Below are 21,063 nucleotides of genomic sequence, written 5' to 3'. Positions count from 1 at the left end.
ACTTCTATACAACTAGTATTCATTAACCAAGAAATCTTCACATCCACATTCATGGACATCAACTATTCAAACTTAATATCTAGTGCTATGCATGATTTACAACCCAACCTTACACAAAATTTTCACTTGGAAACTATAAATAAACATCACGAAACACTAGTGCACTAGAACTTCATAACCACAATAATCGATCATGACCTAACGATTTTCCTTATCATAATCCATTAGCATGTACTATTTCAGCACATCAAGCCTACTAATTTAATCCGACAAAACATGCATCATCAAAGTCTTGCCACTATCTACCACCACACCATTTAAATTCAGGCCTATAGTTTAGTATCAATCATTTACCACCAATGAAAAATGCAACATAATATAAATATACTAATCCATCAAATTGGGACATTCTACCCAAATATCTCAAAAATCTACTACATACCTTCTCACAAGTAGCACTAGTTTACAACTACCAATGAAAAGAGGGTCAAGGGGGTTAAATCCGCATAATAGATATGGTCAACCTTATCCTTATATTATAACCCCGTACAATCGTATCTACTTATAATGCTTTCTTACATCACAATTACTTACCCAAGCATACATTTACACTACCTTCAAAGTCCACAACAACCATGAGTCTATACTTATAACCTACTGGCTAATCTGGCCATTTTCATACTTCAAGCAAGGATAATTCACCTCAGCTAATAACTCATTCTCTATTTTCTACTAATAAACTAACACACATGGACAAATCGCTTCATTACCAACTCTATCTTATGCAAAAAGATTCAGCTATACATATATTCAACCAACACAAGAACAACACGTTGAACGGCAAACTACTAGTGAATTGAAATAGGCCTTACACAGCTTCACTAGACTTTGATTTTTTTGTTGTTTAAATAAGAAAATGAAATGAATGACAAGGCAACTATGCTAGTGAATTGAAAGATCCCCACACAGCTTCACTAGACTTTTTAGTTTCATCAACAAGATGATAAAATATTTTCAAGAGATAGAAACTTGTCACACAATATTCCATAATCTGAGAATACAAATCTTACTTTGTATAGAAGAAAATCTGAGTCAAATATTTTCCCCACAGATTATCATACAATCCACACACGCTACTAGCTACCAATAGGTCATGCCACCAACACTTTAACTTATACTACTATTTGGGTTGAAATACAATTCCAACACTTCTACTACACATCTTTTCCCTTAAGCATGACATCTACAACATAAATTTCTGAAAAGGGCCGAATATACTCAATACAGAAGGATGAAAAGTATGATTTTGTAAAGATCAAGGTTCACACTAGAACCAATACACTCTGAAGCAATAACGGCCTCTTCTCAAGTCCTTGCACGATTTTAAGATCTTATATAACGCGATCTAAAGGGATAATACCATTTAGACTCTAAACTTCTGCACTTGAATCACCCTAGTAATATGATGGGTCTGAGAACATCCGAGTAAGGAAAGAATTTGGGATGATTTTACTTTCGTATGGACATCACCATAGCACGAATTAGAGTATGAAGGAGGAACATTCTGATTCTGTTGCACGAACTAGAACATAAAGAAAGAGAGACATTCTGAAATGCCTTGTAGCCTCCTGCTTATAAGTGTGGCGTGCTACACACCCATAAACAAGACTCTACCCGACGCGATTTCGCAGACACCCTAGGACCATGAACCGTGCTTTGATACAAAATTTTTCACGACCCGAGCCGGTGCCCTGACCGTGACGAGCATTCCCAAACCATGAAGGCCCGAGACGCCCTCTGTCTATCTGGTAATCATGCACAATATTCATATAATAAAAGATAATACGGAAATAGAAATATGAAACAGAAACATGGTCAATCTGAATAAGATAATAATACTGAAACTGAAAATATATCTGAATAATACTATATGACTCAGTCTGCAAAATCTCTACTCTAAACTAAACAAGCTGTCTGAAAACTGGAACAAGGCCCTCAATAGACCAAAACATAAATAATAATAAAAGTCGGACATGACTAGGCCATCTAAATAATAGAAGGCTCCCCACTGCAAAATCCGGTCTGCAATCTGAAAGTATCTACTGATTAGCTGGACCCCTAGATTGTGTCTCAGAACCTGGAAGGAGGGGGTCAGCACAAATGTACTGGCATGCGAAGCAATCCAAAATAAAGTATTTGAACATATATATAATAGATGAGAGTAATTTTTAGCAACACATCATGAATAAAATATTTTCTGAAAACACATAAGCATCATTCGAAAATCATACGACATTCTTGTCAAAATAATTTCTAATCTTTGTATTACTTTTGAGTTAGGTGGCACTCCCCTACAAGTCTAATATTCCACGGGCTATATGGAATCCGCCATTGACTCGGCGGAGAAACCCCCAACCCAAGTGTGCCACAAGGGTTGGAGTTTCTGAGTCTAATACGCCACACGATACTTAAGTCAGCGTATAATAATATACCTGGATCGGCAAACCACGGTTCTAGGCAACGAGTTGCTTGAACTCAAGCCCTCTTCAGGAAGCCACCTAACATCTCTGTATGCCCATTTTTAACCTTTTCTGTACATGCAACATTCTGAATGTCTAAAATCATGAAAGTCTGAAATGTCTATTAGTCTGAGTCTGATATGGCATTGTTCTGAATTGGTATCGTCATACCAAGACTTGCAAGTCATGATTTCTGAGCCATAATACATTAATCTAAATCTTTAATTTAAAGCATAGCTTAGACCACCCAAAAACATGCAACTGATATAGAAGATTTTGTGTTCCGAAACTCAAGTCAAAATTATGCAAAAACTTTATCAAACATATGGTGGTCTAATGCCTTTAGCAAATCCATGCACTCTTTCATTACATGCATTATGAACATTAAACATTCATGCTAAATTCCCTCTTTAGTGATTTAAAACCACCTTCAAATCATAACAAGAGTTCAACCATTTCATATAGTGCTTTTCAAGAATGTATTCCAAAACAATTCATATGCTATGAAAAACCTGAAAATTCATAATAAGAGGGAACTAACCAAAAGTCATGCTCTCAATAAGAAATCAAAATACATGTTTTCATACATACATATTCTCAAATCACTTTGGGGATGGTTAAAAGACCAAAACAATGATATTAAAACATCTAATACATGAATATATATATATGTATATATATAGTTTCAAAAAAACCATTCTAAAACATGATTTATCTAAGCCCATGAGAATTTAGGAAAACCCAGCGTACCTCTATTTCAGAAAATAACGGATAATTCTTGAAGCTTGTGGATTGGGGATTCTGAATCACTAATTTGTTTTGAATGATTCTTAAACTACTTGGATTTTTATTTTTAAACTCTAGAGAGAGTTCTTGAATAATTTTGGGGAAAGTATGTGTATTATGGTGTTTGAGGGATTAAATCCCGCGTTTAAGATGATTGGGGAATGGTTAATTACCAAAATGCCATTAAAATTCAGAGGACTCACTGAAAAAGGCCTGGGGCGATCCACCAGGCGCCGCCTGGTCTAGAGCAACGCGATTAAGCAGGCGTTGCCCGCTCAATCACGGGCTAAGGTCCATCACACGCGATTTAGCAGGCGTCGTAGGCCAATCGCGCGCAGCTACTAGAATGGAATCCCAAACGTGTCCTTAAGCCCTTCTAACAATTCTAAAACTCTTTCGAGGTGTACCATTAACTTCCCCGATCACAACGCAACAAAAATTTCTAAAATCAGAGGTCGGGAAGACTGAAAAGTTGTATCCCGAAGATTTAGAGTTAAAAATAAAACTAAGTCTTTATTCTACACTTAGAACAATGTTCTAGTTGTTATCCTCTCAAACATAACACTAAAAATAAAATCGACTCGAGAATTTTTACGGGGCATTATGATAGGAGTGATTACCACACTTATGTTAATAAAGAATAATTCAGTTCGGGTCTATATACGTAGGTACGACGGTCTAAACTCTAGCCCGAAAATACGGGGTGTTATAGGGATTTTCTATTTCTAGAGGTCCAAAACCATTAGAAAGAGGTTAGCCAAATCTGAAAAAGTTTTATATTTTCCTTTTAGGAAAAGTAAAAGTAATTATGGTATTACTTTTATTTTCCTTCTAAGAAAAGTAAAACTTAAACTTAGTAAGAAAATCAGGGCAAAAACCCTAATAAATCTCTCTTTTTTGGCTTGACTTTTTTCACTTGATCCGCCTTCTTCACATCACAAGCATGAAAATCGTTCTTGATATAATCTTTATAACTGCTGCTTACCATAGTTAAAAATAAAGGTTAAAAGATCATGGTTAAAAATTAGTTTAAAAGTAATATTTTATTTTTATTTTTTAAGATGCAGTAGCAGGAATATTGAAAATATAGTTGAAACTTGTTCTCCACATGTAGTTCGATAAAAATCCTCATTATCATCAAATTGATTGCAAATTGGTTTGAACCGCCATGAACTTCTCTTCAACCTCATTTCACCAAACAACTGGACCTTTGAACTGTAGGCTCTGATACTACAGTTGTACCACATATTAATTAATATTAAGTTTTTTAGTATTGTTTTAAGAAACTGAAAAAAATAATTAACATGATTAGTTACTGATATCACTACAATTGTAGTCTAGATAACAGGTAAACATCCTGCCGTCTAATTTAGAGGTTTGAGTACTGTGGTAAGAGTTTACTTCCATTTGTGGAAAATCTGCACTGCCGACTCCTACAATAAGGATTGAAAGTGGCAAGCCGAATGCCCTCACTAGAGCATCTTTTGTTTCTTGCACATCGGTAAGACACCATACTAAAAGATTAAGATCACCAGATAAACTTAGAAATCTGACATTGAAAGATAATCCAGTTTTGATCCATTAATGATCGTTATAATGAGAAGGACAAAATATTTTCTCTGGTTATATTTGAGGGACTCGGCAGTAATTTCGGCACATTGTTAATTACATGCCCAAACAATGTGGGTCCAAAAAGGGTAAAATTCTGCAACGCACTAGCATAATCATCCATAATACCTCCCACACCTTCCACTTGTGAAAAAATCAAAAAGGAAAAAGGAAATTATTCATCAAAAAGAAGGTAAGAGAAAAGGAAATTATCAAAGGCATTGCACTATCATAGAAAACTGATTTTGAGATCTAAAGGTGCCATTTGGGAAGGTCATAAGGTAACCACAAACTAAATATTGCTATTATAAGAACCTCATGACAGTTATATAAGTCATCCCTAAATATCTTCAGATCTTCAGTGCTACTACCATTCTGAGAGCGACAGTCAGGTCTCTGATATCTTTGCAAACTTCAGCAATGCTAGTCGATAAAAAATTAGAGCCATAAAATACTCTCTCAGACCCTTTGTCCATCGTTTAAGTTTTGGCACACATTCATTAAGAAACCCATTTGATAACATTAATTATAATCAGTATTTGACTAGATTAATATTTGATTGTTATATTTTTCTTGCAATCGTGCTTCGGTGACATTCCTTTTAAGCCGACGGTGATACATAATAATCACAAGTAGGAAATTGTAATATGTCCAGCAATTAGTTAACAGTGTGGTTGCTACAGTGTAGTTGGTTAGACAGTTAGTTAAGCAGTTATAACTAACTCTAATAGCTGAGCTGATTGGGTACTGAATTCATAAGCTCTATATAAATATGTAATCACATTCATTTCATATATAGAAATATAGAAATTACTTTGTTCCCTCTAAATTTGTTCTCTGTTCTTCTTCTTTTTAACTGTTTCTCTCGAGTTCGTTACTCCTGAAACAGTATTTTCGATCCTCGAGTCCATTGAACTCCTGCTATCAAGTAGAATCTATTATCATTGGTATCAGAGCATACTTTCCTTGGATTTACGATGACAAAGACAGCAAGATCTTCAGAGAATTCTGCTTCTGAAGTGGTTGAATTATGAGAAATGGTGCAGAAATTAGCCACAGATATGGGAAATTTGATAAGGAAAGTTACTACTCTAAAGAAATTGGACCAGGTGGTTCTGGAATTGAAGGAATATTTGATGAATTCTGCAAAAAATCAAAGGAAAAAATCACCAGTAGGACAAGGTGAACCATCCAAAGCTAGGCAATCTGAGGTGAGAGGCAACAAGGATCAAAGCCCTGGCAGTTATCATAATCCCCAATCTAATTTTTTGAAGTCGTCACGAATGGAATTTTTGAAGCTTATAGGGGATGATTTACGCTCTTGGTTGTTCAAGATTGAGTAATTTTTTGCAATGGAAAAGGTCCCTACTTATGAGAAAATTACTATAGCCACATTGCACTTGGAAGGAGAAGAACTTCAATGAAATTTATCCTTCATGAGATATCGACAATATCTTTAATCTATAGGGTGGAATGAGTATGTGATGGCATTGGTGGAAAGATTTGAATCTGATTTTGATGACCCTGTGGAGGAGTTAAAGAAGATTAAACAAGTAGGCACTGTCAAAGAATATCAAGCTATGTTTGAAAGACATCTTACAAGAGTGAATTTGTCTGAGGAGAATGCAATTAGTTGCTACATTGGGGGACTATCACCAGAACTCAACACTCCTGTCAAGATTACCAACCCCACTTCCTTATCTCAAGTTTACAGAAATGCAAGATTGCAGGAGGCATACTTGGATGTTATTAAACCTCTAGTAAGTTCACATTCTGTACTTAGTTCAATAAAAATAGGAGATCAGAAAAATTTCAGTAATAAACCTATACTACCTATCCCTAATTCAACTCAAGGAATCTTTAATAAGAATCTGAATAGATGAAGGTTGAGCCTGGAGAAAATCAATGAAAAGAGAGCAAAGGGATTATGCTACTTTTGCAATAAAAAGTATACTGTAGGGCATAATTGTAAGACTTCTAAACAATTGTATTTGTTAGAATTGGAAGAAGTAGATGAAGCAGATAATGTACTGAATGAAACTGAGGTAGAAGTGCATGAGGAAGAGGAGAGCAAGTTAGAGTTATCTCAACCTGTTTAACATATGAAGATCTCCATTCATGCTTTAAATGGATCCTTAGGTTTTAGGACTCTAAAGGTGACTGGATACTATGCTAAGAAAGGGTTGCATATATTAATAGACATGGAAAGTTCTCATAACTTCATAGACCCTGACTTAGTACAACAGCTAGGGTGTGCAGTAAGATCTATTAGTCTACAAATGGTTGATGCAGCTAATGAAAGCATGAAAATAGATAAAATAACAACCATCACTTGGTTGTTGCAAGGAGCTGAGTTTTCAGCAGACTTTCTACTGATACCCTTGGGATTTTGTGGTGTAGTGCTTGGGGTGCAATGGTTGTTGACCTTGGATGATATCAAGATGAACTTCAGAAATCTGACAATGGAATTCTGGTACAAAGGCAGGAAATATGTACTAAGAGGTGCTGGGAATCAGGTGCAGACTTCAAGTGCTAGCAAGCTGGCTAAATACTCAGGTAATCAATCCCAACTTTGTATGATTCAAGTGATGCCTATGGAAAGTGAACAAATGAGGGAGCATTCAATAGATGTTGATGAAAGTGTACCTGAAAATAATCAAGCTTTATTGGATTTGTTATTGGAGTTTCACAAGTTGTTTGAAGAACCTAGTGGTCTACCATCTTCCAGGGGGTGTTTGATCATAGGATTGTCCTGCAAGCTGGAACTGAACCTACAAACAAAAGACCTTACAGATACCCTTCCATTAAGAAGGATATTATAGAAGGACTGGTGCAGTAGATGTTAGAGTAGGGGATTATACAGCCTAGTTGTAGTCCATTTGCATCTCTAGTAGTTCTAGTGGGTAAGAAAGATGGCACTTAGAGATTATGTGTTGACTATAGGGACCTGAATAAGTTTACTGTGAAGAACAAGTTCTCTATTCCTATTATTGAAGATCTATTGGATGAGATAGGAGGATCAAAATTATTTTCAAAGATCGACTTAAGATCTAGCTATCATCAACTAAGAATGGCTACAGAAGATGTGCCCAAAACTGCTTTTAGAACTCATTCAGGACACTTTGAATACTTAGTGATGCCTTTTGGCTTATCCAATACACCTGTTACATTACAAGGGTTGATGAACTTTGTATTTCAGAAATTTCTCAGGAAATATGTGCTAGTTTTCTTTGATGATATCTTGGTTTACAGTAGAACTATTGAGGAACATATAGCACATCTAAGGTCTGTGTTTGAAGAGATGACCAAGCATCATTTATTTGCCAAGAGAAGCAAGTGTCTCTTTGGAGTTCAAAAAATTGAGTACCTTGGCCACTTTATATCATCAGAGGGAGTATTAACAGATCCTCAAAAAATTGAAGCAGTGAGGAGATGGCCTATTTCATCTACTCTTAAACAATTAAAAGGGTTCTTAAGACTAGTTGGTTACGACAGAAGGTTCATACAAGGGTTTGGTGTAATCAGCAAACCTTTAAATGATTTAACAAAGAAAAATAACTTTCAATGGTCATCCATAGCCCAAAAAGCTTTTGATCACTTGAAGGAGGAATTGACACAGGCTTTTGTTCTTGCTTTTCCTGATGTCAAAAAGACATTTGTTATAGAGACTGATGCTAGTGGATTTGGAATAGGTGTTGTACTTATGCAAGAAGGGCATCCAATTGCTTTTATAAGCAAAGATTTGGCCCCTAAGCATGCTGCACTATCAGTATACGATAGAGAATTATTAGCAATTGTTCAAGCCATCACTAAGTGGTCTCAATACTTATTAGGGCAAAGGTTTATAATAAGGACTGATCAGAAGACTCTGAAGTTCCTTAAGGAGCAAAAGCTACACACTAATTCACAGTTGTTATGGTTGACTAAGCTAATGCCTTTGGCTACTCTATAAAGTACAAAAGAGGAGTTGATAATAAAGTGGTTAATGCCTTGTCAAGAGTCACTGGAGCTGAGTTGCTAGCCTTGTTCATTTCACCTACAAATACTGATTTATTTCAAGCTATTGTAGCTAGTTGGGATGCTGATATTGATCTGCAAAATCTCACTTATAGCAGAATCCTACAACTTACAGGCAATTCACCTGGAGTCATGGTCAGCTAAGAAAGAAATGTAGGTTAGTGGTTGGCAGGGATCCAGATTTGAGAAAAAAGATCATATCATTATGGCATACTAGCCCTCAAGGTGGTCACTCAGGTGTTAAAGTTACATTAAGGAGACTACTTACACTTTTTTATTGGAAGAACATAAGAGGGGAGGTGCAGAAATTCATTCAAGGCTATGATGTTTGCCAAAAGAACAAGTCTGATTTAGCTGCATATCCTAGTTTTTTACAACCTTTACCTATCCCTGATGTGGTATGGTCTCAAATTAGCATGGATTTTATTGATGGGTTACCTAAGTCTCATGGTTATGAGGTGATTCTTATAGTAGTGGACAGACTCAGTAAGTATGGGCATTTACTTCCACTCAAGCATCCTTATACAACTCAAACTGTTGCCAAAGCTTTCATGGATAATGTTGTGAAGTTGCATGGATTGCCTGATGCTATCACCAGTGACAGGGATGTTGTCTTCATCAGTTCTTTCTGGCAGGAATTATTCACATTACTAGGTGTTAAGTTGCATACATCTTCAGCATATCACCCCCAATCTGATGGTCAAACTGAAGTTTTAAACAGATGTTTAGAGACGCACTTGAGATGCTACTGCAATGAGGATGCATCGAACTGGTTTTCTTGTCTTTCTATGGATAAGTATTGGTATAATACCTCTCATTATTCAGCTATTCAGACAACACCATATGAGGCTTTGTATGGCAGACCTCCACCACTACATTTGCCTTACCTTCCTGGTGAATCAGCTTCAACTGAAGTTGATAACACCCTGCTAAATAAAGAGCTCAAACTTCAGTTGCTTAAGCACCATCTTACCAGAGCTCAGATAAGAATGAAACAACTGGCTGATGCTCATAGAACTGATAGGAATTTTGAGGTGGGAGACTGGGTTTACTTCAAGGTTCATCCCTACAAACAGGTTACTATCACTAATTATGCCTCACATAAGCTAGCTGCTAAGTTTTATGGACCTTTACAGATCATTAAAAGAGTTGGTCCGATTGCCTACACTCTTTTTCTACCTGATTCTGTCAAGTTACATCCTACTGTCCATGTTTCTTTGTTAAAGAAATGTTATGAGTTGCCTCCACAGATCTCCTATCATCCTACAGTTGACTTGGTATATCCTCATTGTCCTGAACCTGAGCTAGTCTTACAAAGAAGGATGGTAAAGAAAGAGAATAAGGTTGTTGCACAGGTGTTGATCAAGTAGACTGGTGTACCGCTGATATTGCTACTTTGGAATTTGCTAGTGTACTGAACACTAGGTTTCCTTTATTTGATCCTTGAGGTCAAGGATCTTTTGTATGAGGGGAGTACTGATACACAATATTTACAAGTAGAAAATTGTAATATGTCCAGCAATTAGTTAACAGTGTGGTTGCTACAGTGTAGTTAGTTAGATAGTTAGTTAAGCAGTTATAACTAACTCTAGTAGTTGAGCTGATTGGTTAGTGAATTCATGAGCTTTATATAAACATGTAATCACATTCATTTCATATATAGAAATTACTTTCTTCCCTCTAAATTTGTTCTCTGTTCTTCTTCTTTTTAACTGTTTCTCCCGAGTTAGTTACTCCTGAGACAGTATTTTCGATCCTCGAGTCCATTGAAATCCTGCTATCGAGTAGAATCTAGTATCAGACAGTCTATAGAAATAGCTTCTCTATTCCACAAAGGTAGGGGTAAGATCTGAGTACATCCACCTCCTCAGACCCTACTTGTGGGATTACACTAGGTATGTTGTTATTCTTGTTGTATTTGACTAGATTACCCTTTCTCTCTTCCTTAAGAGTAATTAATGCCAGTGTGCCTTCTTGGCGTAGAAGTAATGAAGGAACTGAAAAAACAATTAATGCTTTTTTGTACTATTATAAGCCAAAGTGACAGATAAACGAACTGGAGGAATGTAATATATAAAATGACTCACAACCTGTAAATCTCTAAATACCAGAGCTGATTAACAATACCTCAGACGCACCTGGACCTCCACCGAAGTTAAAACAGTGAGATATTGTTCCATCATATGCCTTGCCACCAAATCCCCAAGCAGGAAAGAGCTTATCAGAATCATAGAATTGTATGACATCTCCAACCTCCATAATAGCCTGTAACGAATACAATGACCAACAATCAGCAAAACTTTTTTAGCATGCAGATTCTGAGCATGACAACTAAGTAGTAGTTTGGCCATGAAAAGTTTTACTTTATTCTGAAAAATTATTTCACTTTAGTGTAAAAGGTGAAAAACTTTATGTGTTTGGCCATGAGAATTTTAAATACAGAAAACTTTATGTGTTTGACCATGAGAATTTTAAATACAATTTCGGTACTGTATTTGGAAAAGTGAAAACAAGTTCTACTTGTTTTCACCTTTTTCACTCATACTTCTCTCACAAAATTTCAAAAATAACTTAAATTTATATTCATGGTCAAAAACAACTCCAACTCCAACTTCAACTTCAACTTCAATTCCAACTCCAACTTCGGAAAATTATGATTTTCATAGCCAAATGGGGCCTAAGTTTCTATTAGTTTGCATATGAAATGAGCTTAAATGAAGATTTGGGATTCATATAAACAGCCCTAACTTGTTTAGGATTGAGGTGTAGTTGTTGTTATTTGCATAGCTAGACCCAGAACACTAAGATTTTGTAATAGATCAGAAAGTTTCAGGTAATATCGAATTTAAATGTGCATAGTGTCATATTCCAAGCAAACAATGCTCAATCATTAAGATAACATTGCTATTGGGCATAACAATTGGACAAATTCGTCACTAGAGCCTAAAACTTCATAAAGTGCTCACAAATATCATGGGTCACAATATTCTTATTATATGTTTCTCTTCTCCCTGGGGCACAAATAACATTCAGCTGTCCTGTTATTAGGCAATGAAATATTGGAATGTAAAGAACATGTAGTCAGTAAAGAATCATCTTACCCTCTGGTAAGCATTCAAACAGCCAGAAGGATCAACATAATGCAAGGAATCAGGGCTGCGAGGATTTCCATTTGAAGCTAGGCATTGTATGTTCAAATGCATCAGCGAAAGAGTCTTAAACCAGGCCAATTAAAAATTAAAAAAAAAGCATGAAAAGATTTTATAGTGCTTTCGCCAGTAAAAATCCACAGCAACCATAAAACTAAGCTCAAATTCACTAGAAATGTAGTCAAGAAAACTATAGAGCTGCTTCTCAGCATATCCTTCAACAAGAAGTTGACCTTTCAGGACCTGAAAGCAGTCAAACAGGTGAAAATATTACATAAAAATTAGCAACCAAACCCACCCTACACCCCCCACCCCCCAAAAAAGGAACGATCAACTACTGAGGAAAGTTTACCTTTTCATTACCCCGTAAACCAGAAGGTTGTGAGATAAAATTTGCACGAACTCTGCTCTTGTGAAAATTTTCAAGGTCTGCCACTGTTTTTTGTAATTTCCTGCATTAAAAGTGGTGATCTTTAACTCTTAAGAAACATAAAAAATGAAAAGAAGAAAAAATCTATGACAAGTAATAAGAGATGCCATAACTGAAACCAAAAAAAATAAACGACAAGCTATAATTTATATACTGAACAGGTACCCAAGGAGAACATGATTTCCACTGCTGTTAAAGTCGAAGCAACCTATAACTAATGGATTATCCTGCAAGAAACAGAAAGACCTACTAAGATCCAAAACAAAAATAAATAGTGAGATAATATTAAGCCTATTAGGAAGGGGAGCCTTGGAGCAATTAGTAAAGTTGCTACCATGTGATCAGGATGTCACAGGTTCAAGCCATGGAAAAAGCCTCTAACAGAAAAGCAAAGTAAGATTGCGCAGAATAGACCCTTGTGGTCCATCCCTTCTCCGGACTCAGAGCATAGCAGGAGCTTTAGTGCACCGGATGACCCTTTTTTTAAAAAATATTTAAGCCTATTACTGCAACGTATGCTCCAATTTTGTCTTTATCTTTCATCAAAAGACACTGAAGATCAGATAGAAACAACACAAAAGCCAACTGAAAGAACCGTCAGCTAGAATGACATTGCACCAGGCACATGCAATGTTAAAAGCAATCAAAGTATCAATGGTCGAAGGGTGATAGAGTTCAACCAGATAAATCAAGCAGCAAGCAATTTACCTTCTCAAAGGAGAAACTACCTTAGTCACAAATTGTTGCATAGTTAGACAGACAGGCCTTCATATGGGGGTTCAGGTTATTATTATCGACTTCTGTCTTGCAAATTGGAACAGAACCTCCAGTTTCAGTAATCCTAGATATTCTCAAAAAAGGATCCTGAAGGAAGAAAATATAAGACAAGGAACAAATGAGACTGAAAACACCAAGAAGATACATAAGAAAGTACAATTTCTGTTACATACACTTTTTGAGAATAAATCCTTGTTTTCCAGGTTGGTACATTGCAATGTCATCTCTACAGCAGTTCTTGAAGTGACTGTTTCTTCTGCAAGAACAGTAATTCCCCCTAAGTTTTTCGGCACATGGCCATTCCTGTTGTGTAGATTCAGTGTTAAACATCGGCTGCACTTGGTTACATTCTGCAGTAAGATAAAAAGGTATGAAAGTGTGTAAAATCTCCAATATCATGATGCTAACAAATATATGATATTGCAGTAGTTAGTGAATCTGAGGTGTAGTAACTACTTGACAATTCAATCAAGGAAATTTTTGGAGTTGCTGGGGGATTGTAAATGATAAGCATGTCTCATATACAGGAAGCTGTAATTAAAACCTACCACGAAATTCAATATCCAGAAATGTCCCCCTTCAACAAGCACAACATGTTGTGTAGGTGCATATGCAGATATTGGACGACATAAAAACTTTTAAATACAATCAGCTTACATTACTGCCTTTGTGCACTTGTAGTGCTTCTACGACAATATCCATTGAAGGACACAGATCCTTGTAATCACGATCACTAGCTAAGACAGGTGATTCACCATAATACAACTATCATGGCCAAACATGAGAACATAAACCGGAAAAACCACTGATGATATAATAAGCTTCTCAAAGAAATATGAATACAAGACCTATGATCTAACATTTGCTAACATCATTTGATAGTCTGTAGACACAAACTTACAATACACCTATTCCACTAATATCAAGAGTCAATATCACCAAGAAGCAGCGGAACAAGGATAAGAAATGGCAGGGATGCTGCAGAGTTTGTGTTTCTCAAGTAAATGCAATAACATACCTCGGAGAGAACACAGCTGACTTCACTAAGGAAATCTTGGTCTTTCAATTTAAGATCCTGCAGTGCAGAAAATATTAAGAATTAGCCATAATCCTTGACAGATATATCAATGAAACACTGGAACTTATTTGCTGATCAATAAAGCAGATTATGCATAAAATATGTATATTTGGTCAAGGAGAAAGGAAAAATTATTAAACATTAGCAGTTCCATGTATTATTTTTTTATGAATAGCAGTCCAAAGAATTATTCGAATTGAACATATCAAGCTTGATTGATCCAACAAACTTCGAACAAAGATTACGTTCATTTATAGATTAGTTGAAGTCGAGAACAGTCTTTTGGAGTTTATCTGCAAAGACAGGAAAGTATACATTGGTAGAAAAAAAACAGATTCTTAAGCATTTTGCTTCCATCCTTCTTTTTAGTATACATGTTTCAAGTACCAAGGAAAAATTTCAAATCTCAAATGCTAAAGAAAGGAAGACAAAAATATTAATCCAGAAAAATCTTAAATCAAGCTAGAGAAACATACACGTGACTCAAAGAATTGAAGCCAAAAATATTAGATCCAGAAAAATCCAATGTCAAGCTAAAGAAAAAAGTAAAATGTTCTACATTTGAAACATCAAAACAGTCATACCCAGTGTTGTGTAAAGTGCTTGCTTCTCGCTTTATGCTCGTTGCTACAACTTTTATTTAGCTTGTTCCGTGCTTACTCACTTCACTCGCTCTTGTTCAGTAGCGATTCTTCATTCTTTAGATAGCAACGTGAGAGCGCCGAAATTCCATTCAGTTCAGGTCCTTAGTTCCGGTCGAATCACGAGCAAAGCTCGACACTGCTAACGAAGCTCTACGACAAAGCATGTCCATTATTTCCATTATAGGGCCAATCACACTGCGCTCTCTCTTTACAAACGGTATGTAGAAAAATATACGTGACTCAAAGAATTGAAGCCGAAAATATTAGATCCAGAAAAATCTAATGTCAAGCTAAAGAAACAAGTCAACTGCCTATTTAAACGGATGAAAAAAATTGTTTAAATCTAAAGATGCACAAGAACATTTCTCTTGGTTACTTCAATCAAAGCATCATTTCCTAATTGTGTCATCAAGAACAACAGACGAAGATCTAAGATTTGAAGTTTAAGATTGCCTACAACGATGTCAAGTTAACGTACAATAATAATATAATCTACAATCAAATATTTAAAAAGAATTGTAATGTAGTTTCATTGGAAAAGTATTTGAATTAGCATCTATGAATAGGGTCTTAGAGTAATAATGTAGATTCAACAATTCAATAATACTTTCTCTTATATTTCTCACGTGGTATTAGAGGCTTTATGATCTTAGTAGTGATTCAAAAATAGCTTTTGCAGCCAACAGGGGATTATAACTCATATATTTTTTTTATCAAGTAAACAATTTCATTTATCATGAGGCCAAATCAGCCATATTCAAGAAGTATATCAAAAAGTAAAGAACCTACAACGCGACACGATTCTCTACAAAAGAAACCCAATCCTCTATACAATAGACTACATGGGAGCATGAAAAATGAATAAGGGACCAGAGGCTACTTTTCTACTGCCCAAAAGTCATTTCTACCCCTTCAAAAGTCCTCCTATTTCTCTCCAAACTATCCACAAAAGGAACAACATTCCAAGCTATGTACTTTCTCCTGCTTCTTCTAGTTTTCCAGCAAAACCACATTTCCTTCACAGATCTAGGCATCACCCAAGATGTACCAAATCAGCTAAACATATCGCATATATGAGTTTTCCAGTTATAACTCATATGGCAGCCAGTCTAAACAATGCTTATATTAGCAAAAGTTGGGCCAACGAGCTTCTTTCTGGTGGCTTCTCATATCTAAGTTTTGTAGAATGATGTATCTTTCGTGACTACTTTCTCATATCTAATTTGTGTAGCACCATGCATCTTTTTGGTGACTACTTTCTGATTTCTAACTTTCATAGCATCGTGCATAATTTCCGATGACTACTTTTTCAAATCTGATTTGCGTAGCACCATGCATCTTTTCTTACTATTTTCTCATATTTGAGTTGCGTAGACAGATCAGATTAGTTTCATGCATCTTTTCGATGATTCCTCATATCTATTTTTCATAGTTCCGTGCGACTCCTCAAATCTGATTTACGTAGTTTCAGTTTTCATCACAGTCATGTGAAAACCAACACCAAGAGGCCTAGTGTCTCTCTGCGACCAAACCCCAACCAGCACCACTATAAATCGACCTCCCACTCATCGGCCGAGGAGATCGTCACACAGCGAGATCTAACTATGCGACAACGCATGAAATACTTTTCGGCCACTTTTCTAGCAATATCCCTTTTGCAATTGGGTCGCGTCATCGTTACTACGCATATAATTTTCTCAGAATTTGACCACTTTTCAATAGTCAAATCTAATAGTCTAGCATCTTAGTACTGTTCCGGCGATTCTAGGTTTGTGCCCACTAGTTTTTCAAGCAATCCTTTCTCTGATAGGTTCGCTCAGTCCTTGCGAGCCTTTTCATTAGTTTTATTTTGGATTTTGATCACCAAAATCCTAATCTAGCGACCTTTGTCAATTTTTTAATTTCAAATCCCTTTCGCTTTTTTTGGTGGTTCAGTACAATTTCTACTAGTATGCATCACTACTTTTGGTTTAATTCGATGATTAAGTCCAAACTCTTAATGATGAGATTAAAAAAGCAAACATCACTTTGTCATGAGATAGGCAAAGAGTCCAGATACTAATTACCCAAGTTTAGCATGAGAGGACTAAGCATATTGAGATTAATTGTCACTTTGTCATAGAAAAGATACTCTCAGGAGATACTGTTACAAAATTTATAAAGTCGAATGATCAACTGGCAAATATCTTCAAGTCCTCACCAATCATCGTATTAATTACATCTGTAACAAGCTTGGTACATATGGTGTGTATGCACTAGCTTGGGAGGGATTATTAAAATATGAATAGGAGAAAGAATAGTATACAGAATCCTACTTGGAAAAAGATTGTACTGTAGTGTCCCGCTTGGAAAAAGATTGGAATGTAGCACCTACAAATAGGGTCTTAGCATAATAATGTACTTACAATAATTCAATATTATTTTCTGTTATATTTCTCACAATATATATAGGTTTTGGGCAAAAGCTATTGCGTTCATGTGAACCCATACGTAGTACTGTAGATCCGCCCATTCAAACACCTCTCATGTCCACAGGTGAGCTTCCTTAATGTCAATCAAGTAAAGACCAAAAAAAATTATTTTAAATTGAGAAAAAAATACAAAAACCAATTATATATGTATCAGCCTGCTCAAAATTTGACACAAAAAATTTGTGGTGAGAGTAAAGGGGGCAATTTATTCATTAAAGAGTCATTTGATTGTTGGTTAGAGTTATGTAGGTATTAGTAATACATGCATTAGTTATATAGATAGTAATGTAGGGATTAGTTAAGTAGGTATTACAAATGTGGGAATTAGTTATGTAGGGATTAGTTATGCACGATTTAGTCATGCAGGGTTTAGCTATTCATGTATAAGTTATTGCATCTCTTATCCTACATAAAATAATAGGCATAATACATAAATATGATCCTAAACTTGACACCAAATTATAACTTTGACCTTAAACTTTGACAGTGCATAAATATGACCTTTAACTATTCAAAACTGCACAAATATGACACTCGATCCTATGTGGCAAAGCACGCGTTCGACACGCAAAACTGGGCACGTCAAGCTTAAAATCTAAGGGCATAATATATAAATATAACCCTAAACTCGACACCAAATTATAACTTTGACCTTAAACTTTGACAGTGCATAAATATGACCTTTAACTATTTAAAACTGCACAAACATGACCTTTAAATGACCTTTCACTATTATTTTTTCATTATTTTCGGCTCAAAGATGAAAATGACATCTAATTTCTTTTGACATTGCGGAAAAAGAGCAATATTGAAGATTTATTAATTAGGTGGGTCAGCCTCATACTAAAAAATCTCACGGGTATGTATATATATTATGAAGTAGTGGGCGAATTTATGTTATATAATATATCTAAATATAATTTATTTAAATATTAAATTAAAGATGAAACTATACTAACAATAAAAAAATTATAGTTTTAATAAAATATTATTAAATTAACGTTATTAAGGATAGTAGTAGTATATTAAATTAACGTTGTTAAAATATTATTAAATTAACGTTATCAAAACGTTATTAAATTAACGCAGGAACGGACCTACATGGTTGCCATGGGGTTCATCCGAACCCCCTCGATAAAAAAATTACGTTGTATATATAAGGTAGAAAATCTATATTTATGTACGTATATTAATGTTGAACCACATGAAACAAGGCACTTAGATAGCCCAGTGGTGTTATTTGATCTTTTTGGGCTTTCCTTTCAGCCTACTGCGCGGGTTCGATCCCTGCTAGTGACTTTTTTTTTTAATAAAAAAAAGCTAGTTGTTGCTGCTATAGAAATAAATAAAATAATAATAATTAAAACGACGTAGTTTTAACACAAAAAAAAAAACTTTGACATAGCACAAATATAACCTTTAACTATTCAAAATTGCACAAATATAACCTCCCTCCAAGTCAGCCCTTTTAACGATATAGCACCGTGTGATTGAATGAGCTTTCCACATAGGCGCAAGTGAAACTCACGCAGGGGTTGCAAAATCAGAGGTCATATTTGTTCAGATTTTGAATAGTTAAAGATCTTATTTGTTCACTATCAAAGTTTAAGGTCAAAGTTATAATTTAGTGTCAAGTTTATCATATTTATATATTATGCCAAAATAATACATAGCCCTCATAACTTATACATGTATTAGTTATGCGGAAATACAAACATGAACCAAGTATGTTTTAAGTGAAAAGACAAAAAACCAACCAAATATTGAATAACCAAAGCTAGATTTTATGTCAGTATTATTTTTTCTCATTTTTATAACCAAAACATGTACTAAAAAATTATGCGCGGTCTTAATATATACATGAATGAATCTTCTCTAACCAGTAATCAAACGACCTCTAAGGATTCATATTATTATGGAGACGTAAGGGCTTATATTCGTACTCATTACAAACCCCTTGTCTTCACCCCAATCCCCTAAAAAGAAAGAGGGGAAGGGGGAAATTGATACCCATATGAAAGCTAAAGTTGCAGTATATTTCTCTATACCTCAGATGGACAACAAGGTTCTGAAAACCGTAAACAATGTTCCACTTGAAGAAAGTAAGCATACCTTGACTGGTGTGTTTTGATATTTTGTGTTACATCATAGACATTGAAACTGAAAATAAAAAAGTTAAGTTGGTAAAGTGCGTCAGTAGCTCGTTGAACTTAATTTTTTCACAAGTATTTTTATAGTAATTTTATTATATCATTTCCAATTCATTATTATAAGTCATTAAAGACATGTCTGTTTCACTATTTCAATCGTGCTTTTACTATATCACCCCTAATTAATTATTATGATCATCTAAGCATTGTACCAATTAAATTGAAATAGAAAAAAATATATTATAATTCACAATAATTAAAAATTTAAATTATTTTTAAAATATAATTAACTATCAATGTCATAAAAGTTTAAACAAGGAGGGTAACATATATAATTTAAAAGTATATTAAAAGTATTAGAAATTATAATAGTTAACAATTTAAAATATCAAAATAAAAAATTGTAATGTATTTTATAAAAAATCCTATAAATTAATTATTAACTTAAAAAACTTAAAAGATATAAAATATTTCACTAACTCTCGAAATTATATCAATGTCTCTTAAATTAGAATAGAAGAAAAAGTATTATAAATCACAATAATTAAAAACTTAAATTATTTTTAAAATATAATTGACTATTAATGGCACAAAAGTTTAGACACGGAGAGTAACATATATTATTTAAAAGTTACACAAAAAATTTATAAATTACAATATTTAACAACTTAAAATATTTAAAAATATATTTAAAATATGATTAATTATCTAAATTTTATTTTTATCGCATAAATCGAGATTAAAAAATAATATATATTACACTCCTGCTAGCACGGAACCTGATATCTAGTAGTATAATATGTTCAGACAAGCATTATTGATACAATTTTTCCCAAATGAAATATTTATAGTATGGTGCAAATATTTTAGACCAGATAAGGAAAATTTCGTTGTGTTAGTTTTTTTTAGGAATAGCTAGTTCTCTTATACATTTTGTGGAAATACTAACACAACAAATTCATTCACTTTTACACTTCAATCATTTTATCCCAAGGCCTTATTTTTCACCACAAAATATGGTAAACTTCAAATACGTGCATTTTATTTGGCATTACATCATAAATGCCTACAGATGTTCAATATGTGACAGAGAGCGTCTTTGGTACGAAGGAAACTATTTTTTCCTGTTTGATTGACTTAAATTTTTTCAAAATTTTCTTTCAATTTCACTCTCAAGTTAAAATGTCTATACAATTCTCAAAATTACTCACGTGATACGAGAATAATCACGGATATGGACTTATGAGAGTGCATATTTTGCCCAAGACTTGGTGTGTGTAATTGATGTGTAAAAGATGGCCAAAACACACCAAAAATCAGTCCACTTCTCACACTTGATGGACGCCCCACCCTTGAAGGGTATTTTGGTCATTTTACTTTCTATTTTGTAATGTACTATATAAGGAACATTTTAGGGTTTCTTTAGTAGTTTTT

The 21,063-nt window shown here is 34.6% G+C and overlaps 1 protein-coding gene across 1 annotated transcript; it reads right to left on the bottom strand.

The window, feature by feature from the left end:
- Positions 1-10,939: 10,939 nt before the first annotated feature.
- On the bottom strand, positions 10,940-16,683 carry LOC107844321 (protein BONZAI 3-like). Its single transcript, XM_047397704.1, has 11 exons — positions 16,567-16,683; positions 14,305-14,361; positions 13,944-14,051; positions 13,460-13,636; positions 13,275-13,373; positions 12,675-12,736; positions 12,432-12,531; positions 12,227-12,322; positions 12,032-12,145; positions 11,069-11,195; positions 10,940-10,986 (listed from the first exon to the last, which is right to left on the bottom strand). Exons 1-11 carry the CDS (start codon positions 16,681-16,683, stop codon positions 10,940-10,942), a joined length of 1,104 nt encoding a protein of 367 aa, XP_047253660.1.
- Between the last annotated feature and the right edge of the window lie 4,380 nt (positions 16,684-21,063).

The sequence above is a fragment of the Capsicum annuum genome, chromosome 10, assembly GCF_002878395.1.
Source record: "Capsicum annuum cultivar UCD-10X-F1 chromosome 10, UCD10Xv1.1, whole genome shotgun sequence".
Lineage (NCBI taxonomy): Eukaryota > Viridiplantae > Streptophyta > Magnoliopsida > Solanales > Solanaceae > Capsicum > Capsicum annuum.
Note: the sequence above shows the minus strand (reverse complement) of the source record. Positions and strands in the feature narration are given on the sequence as shown.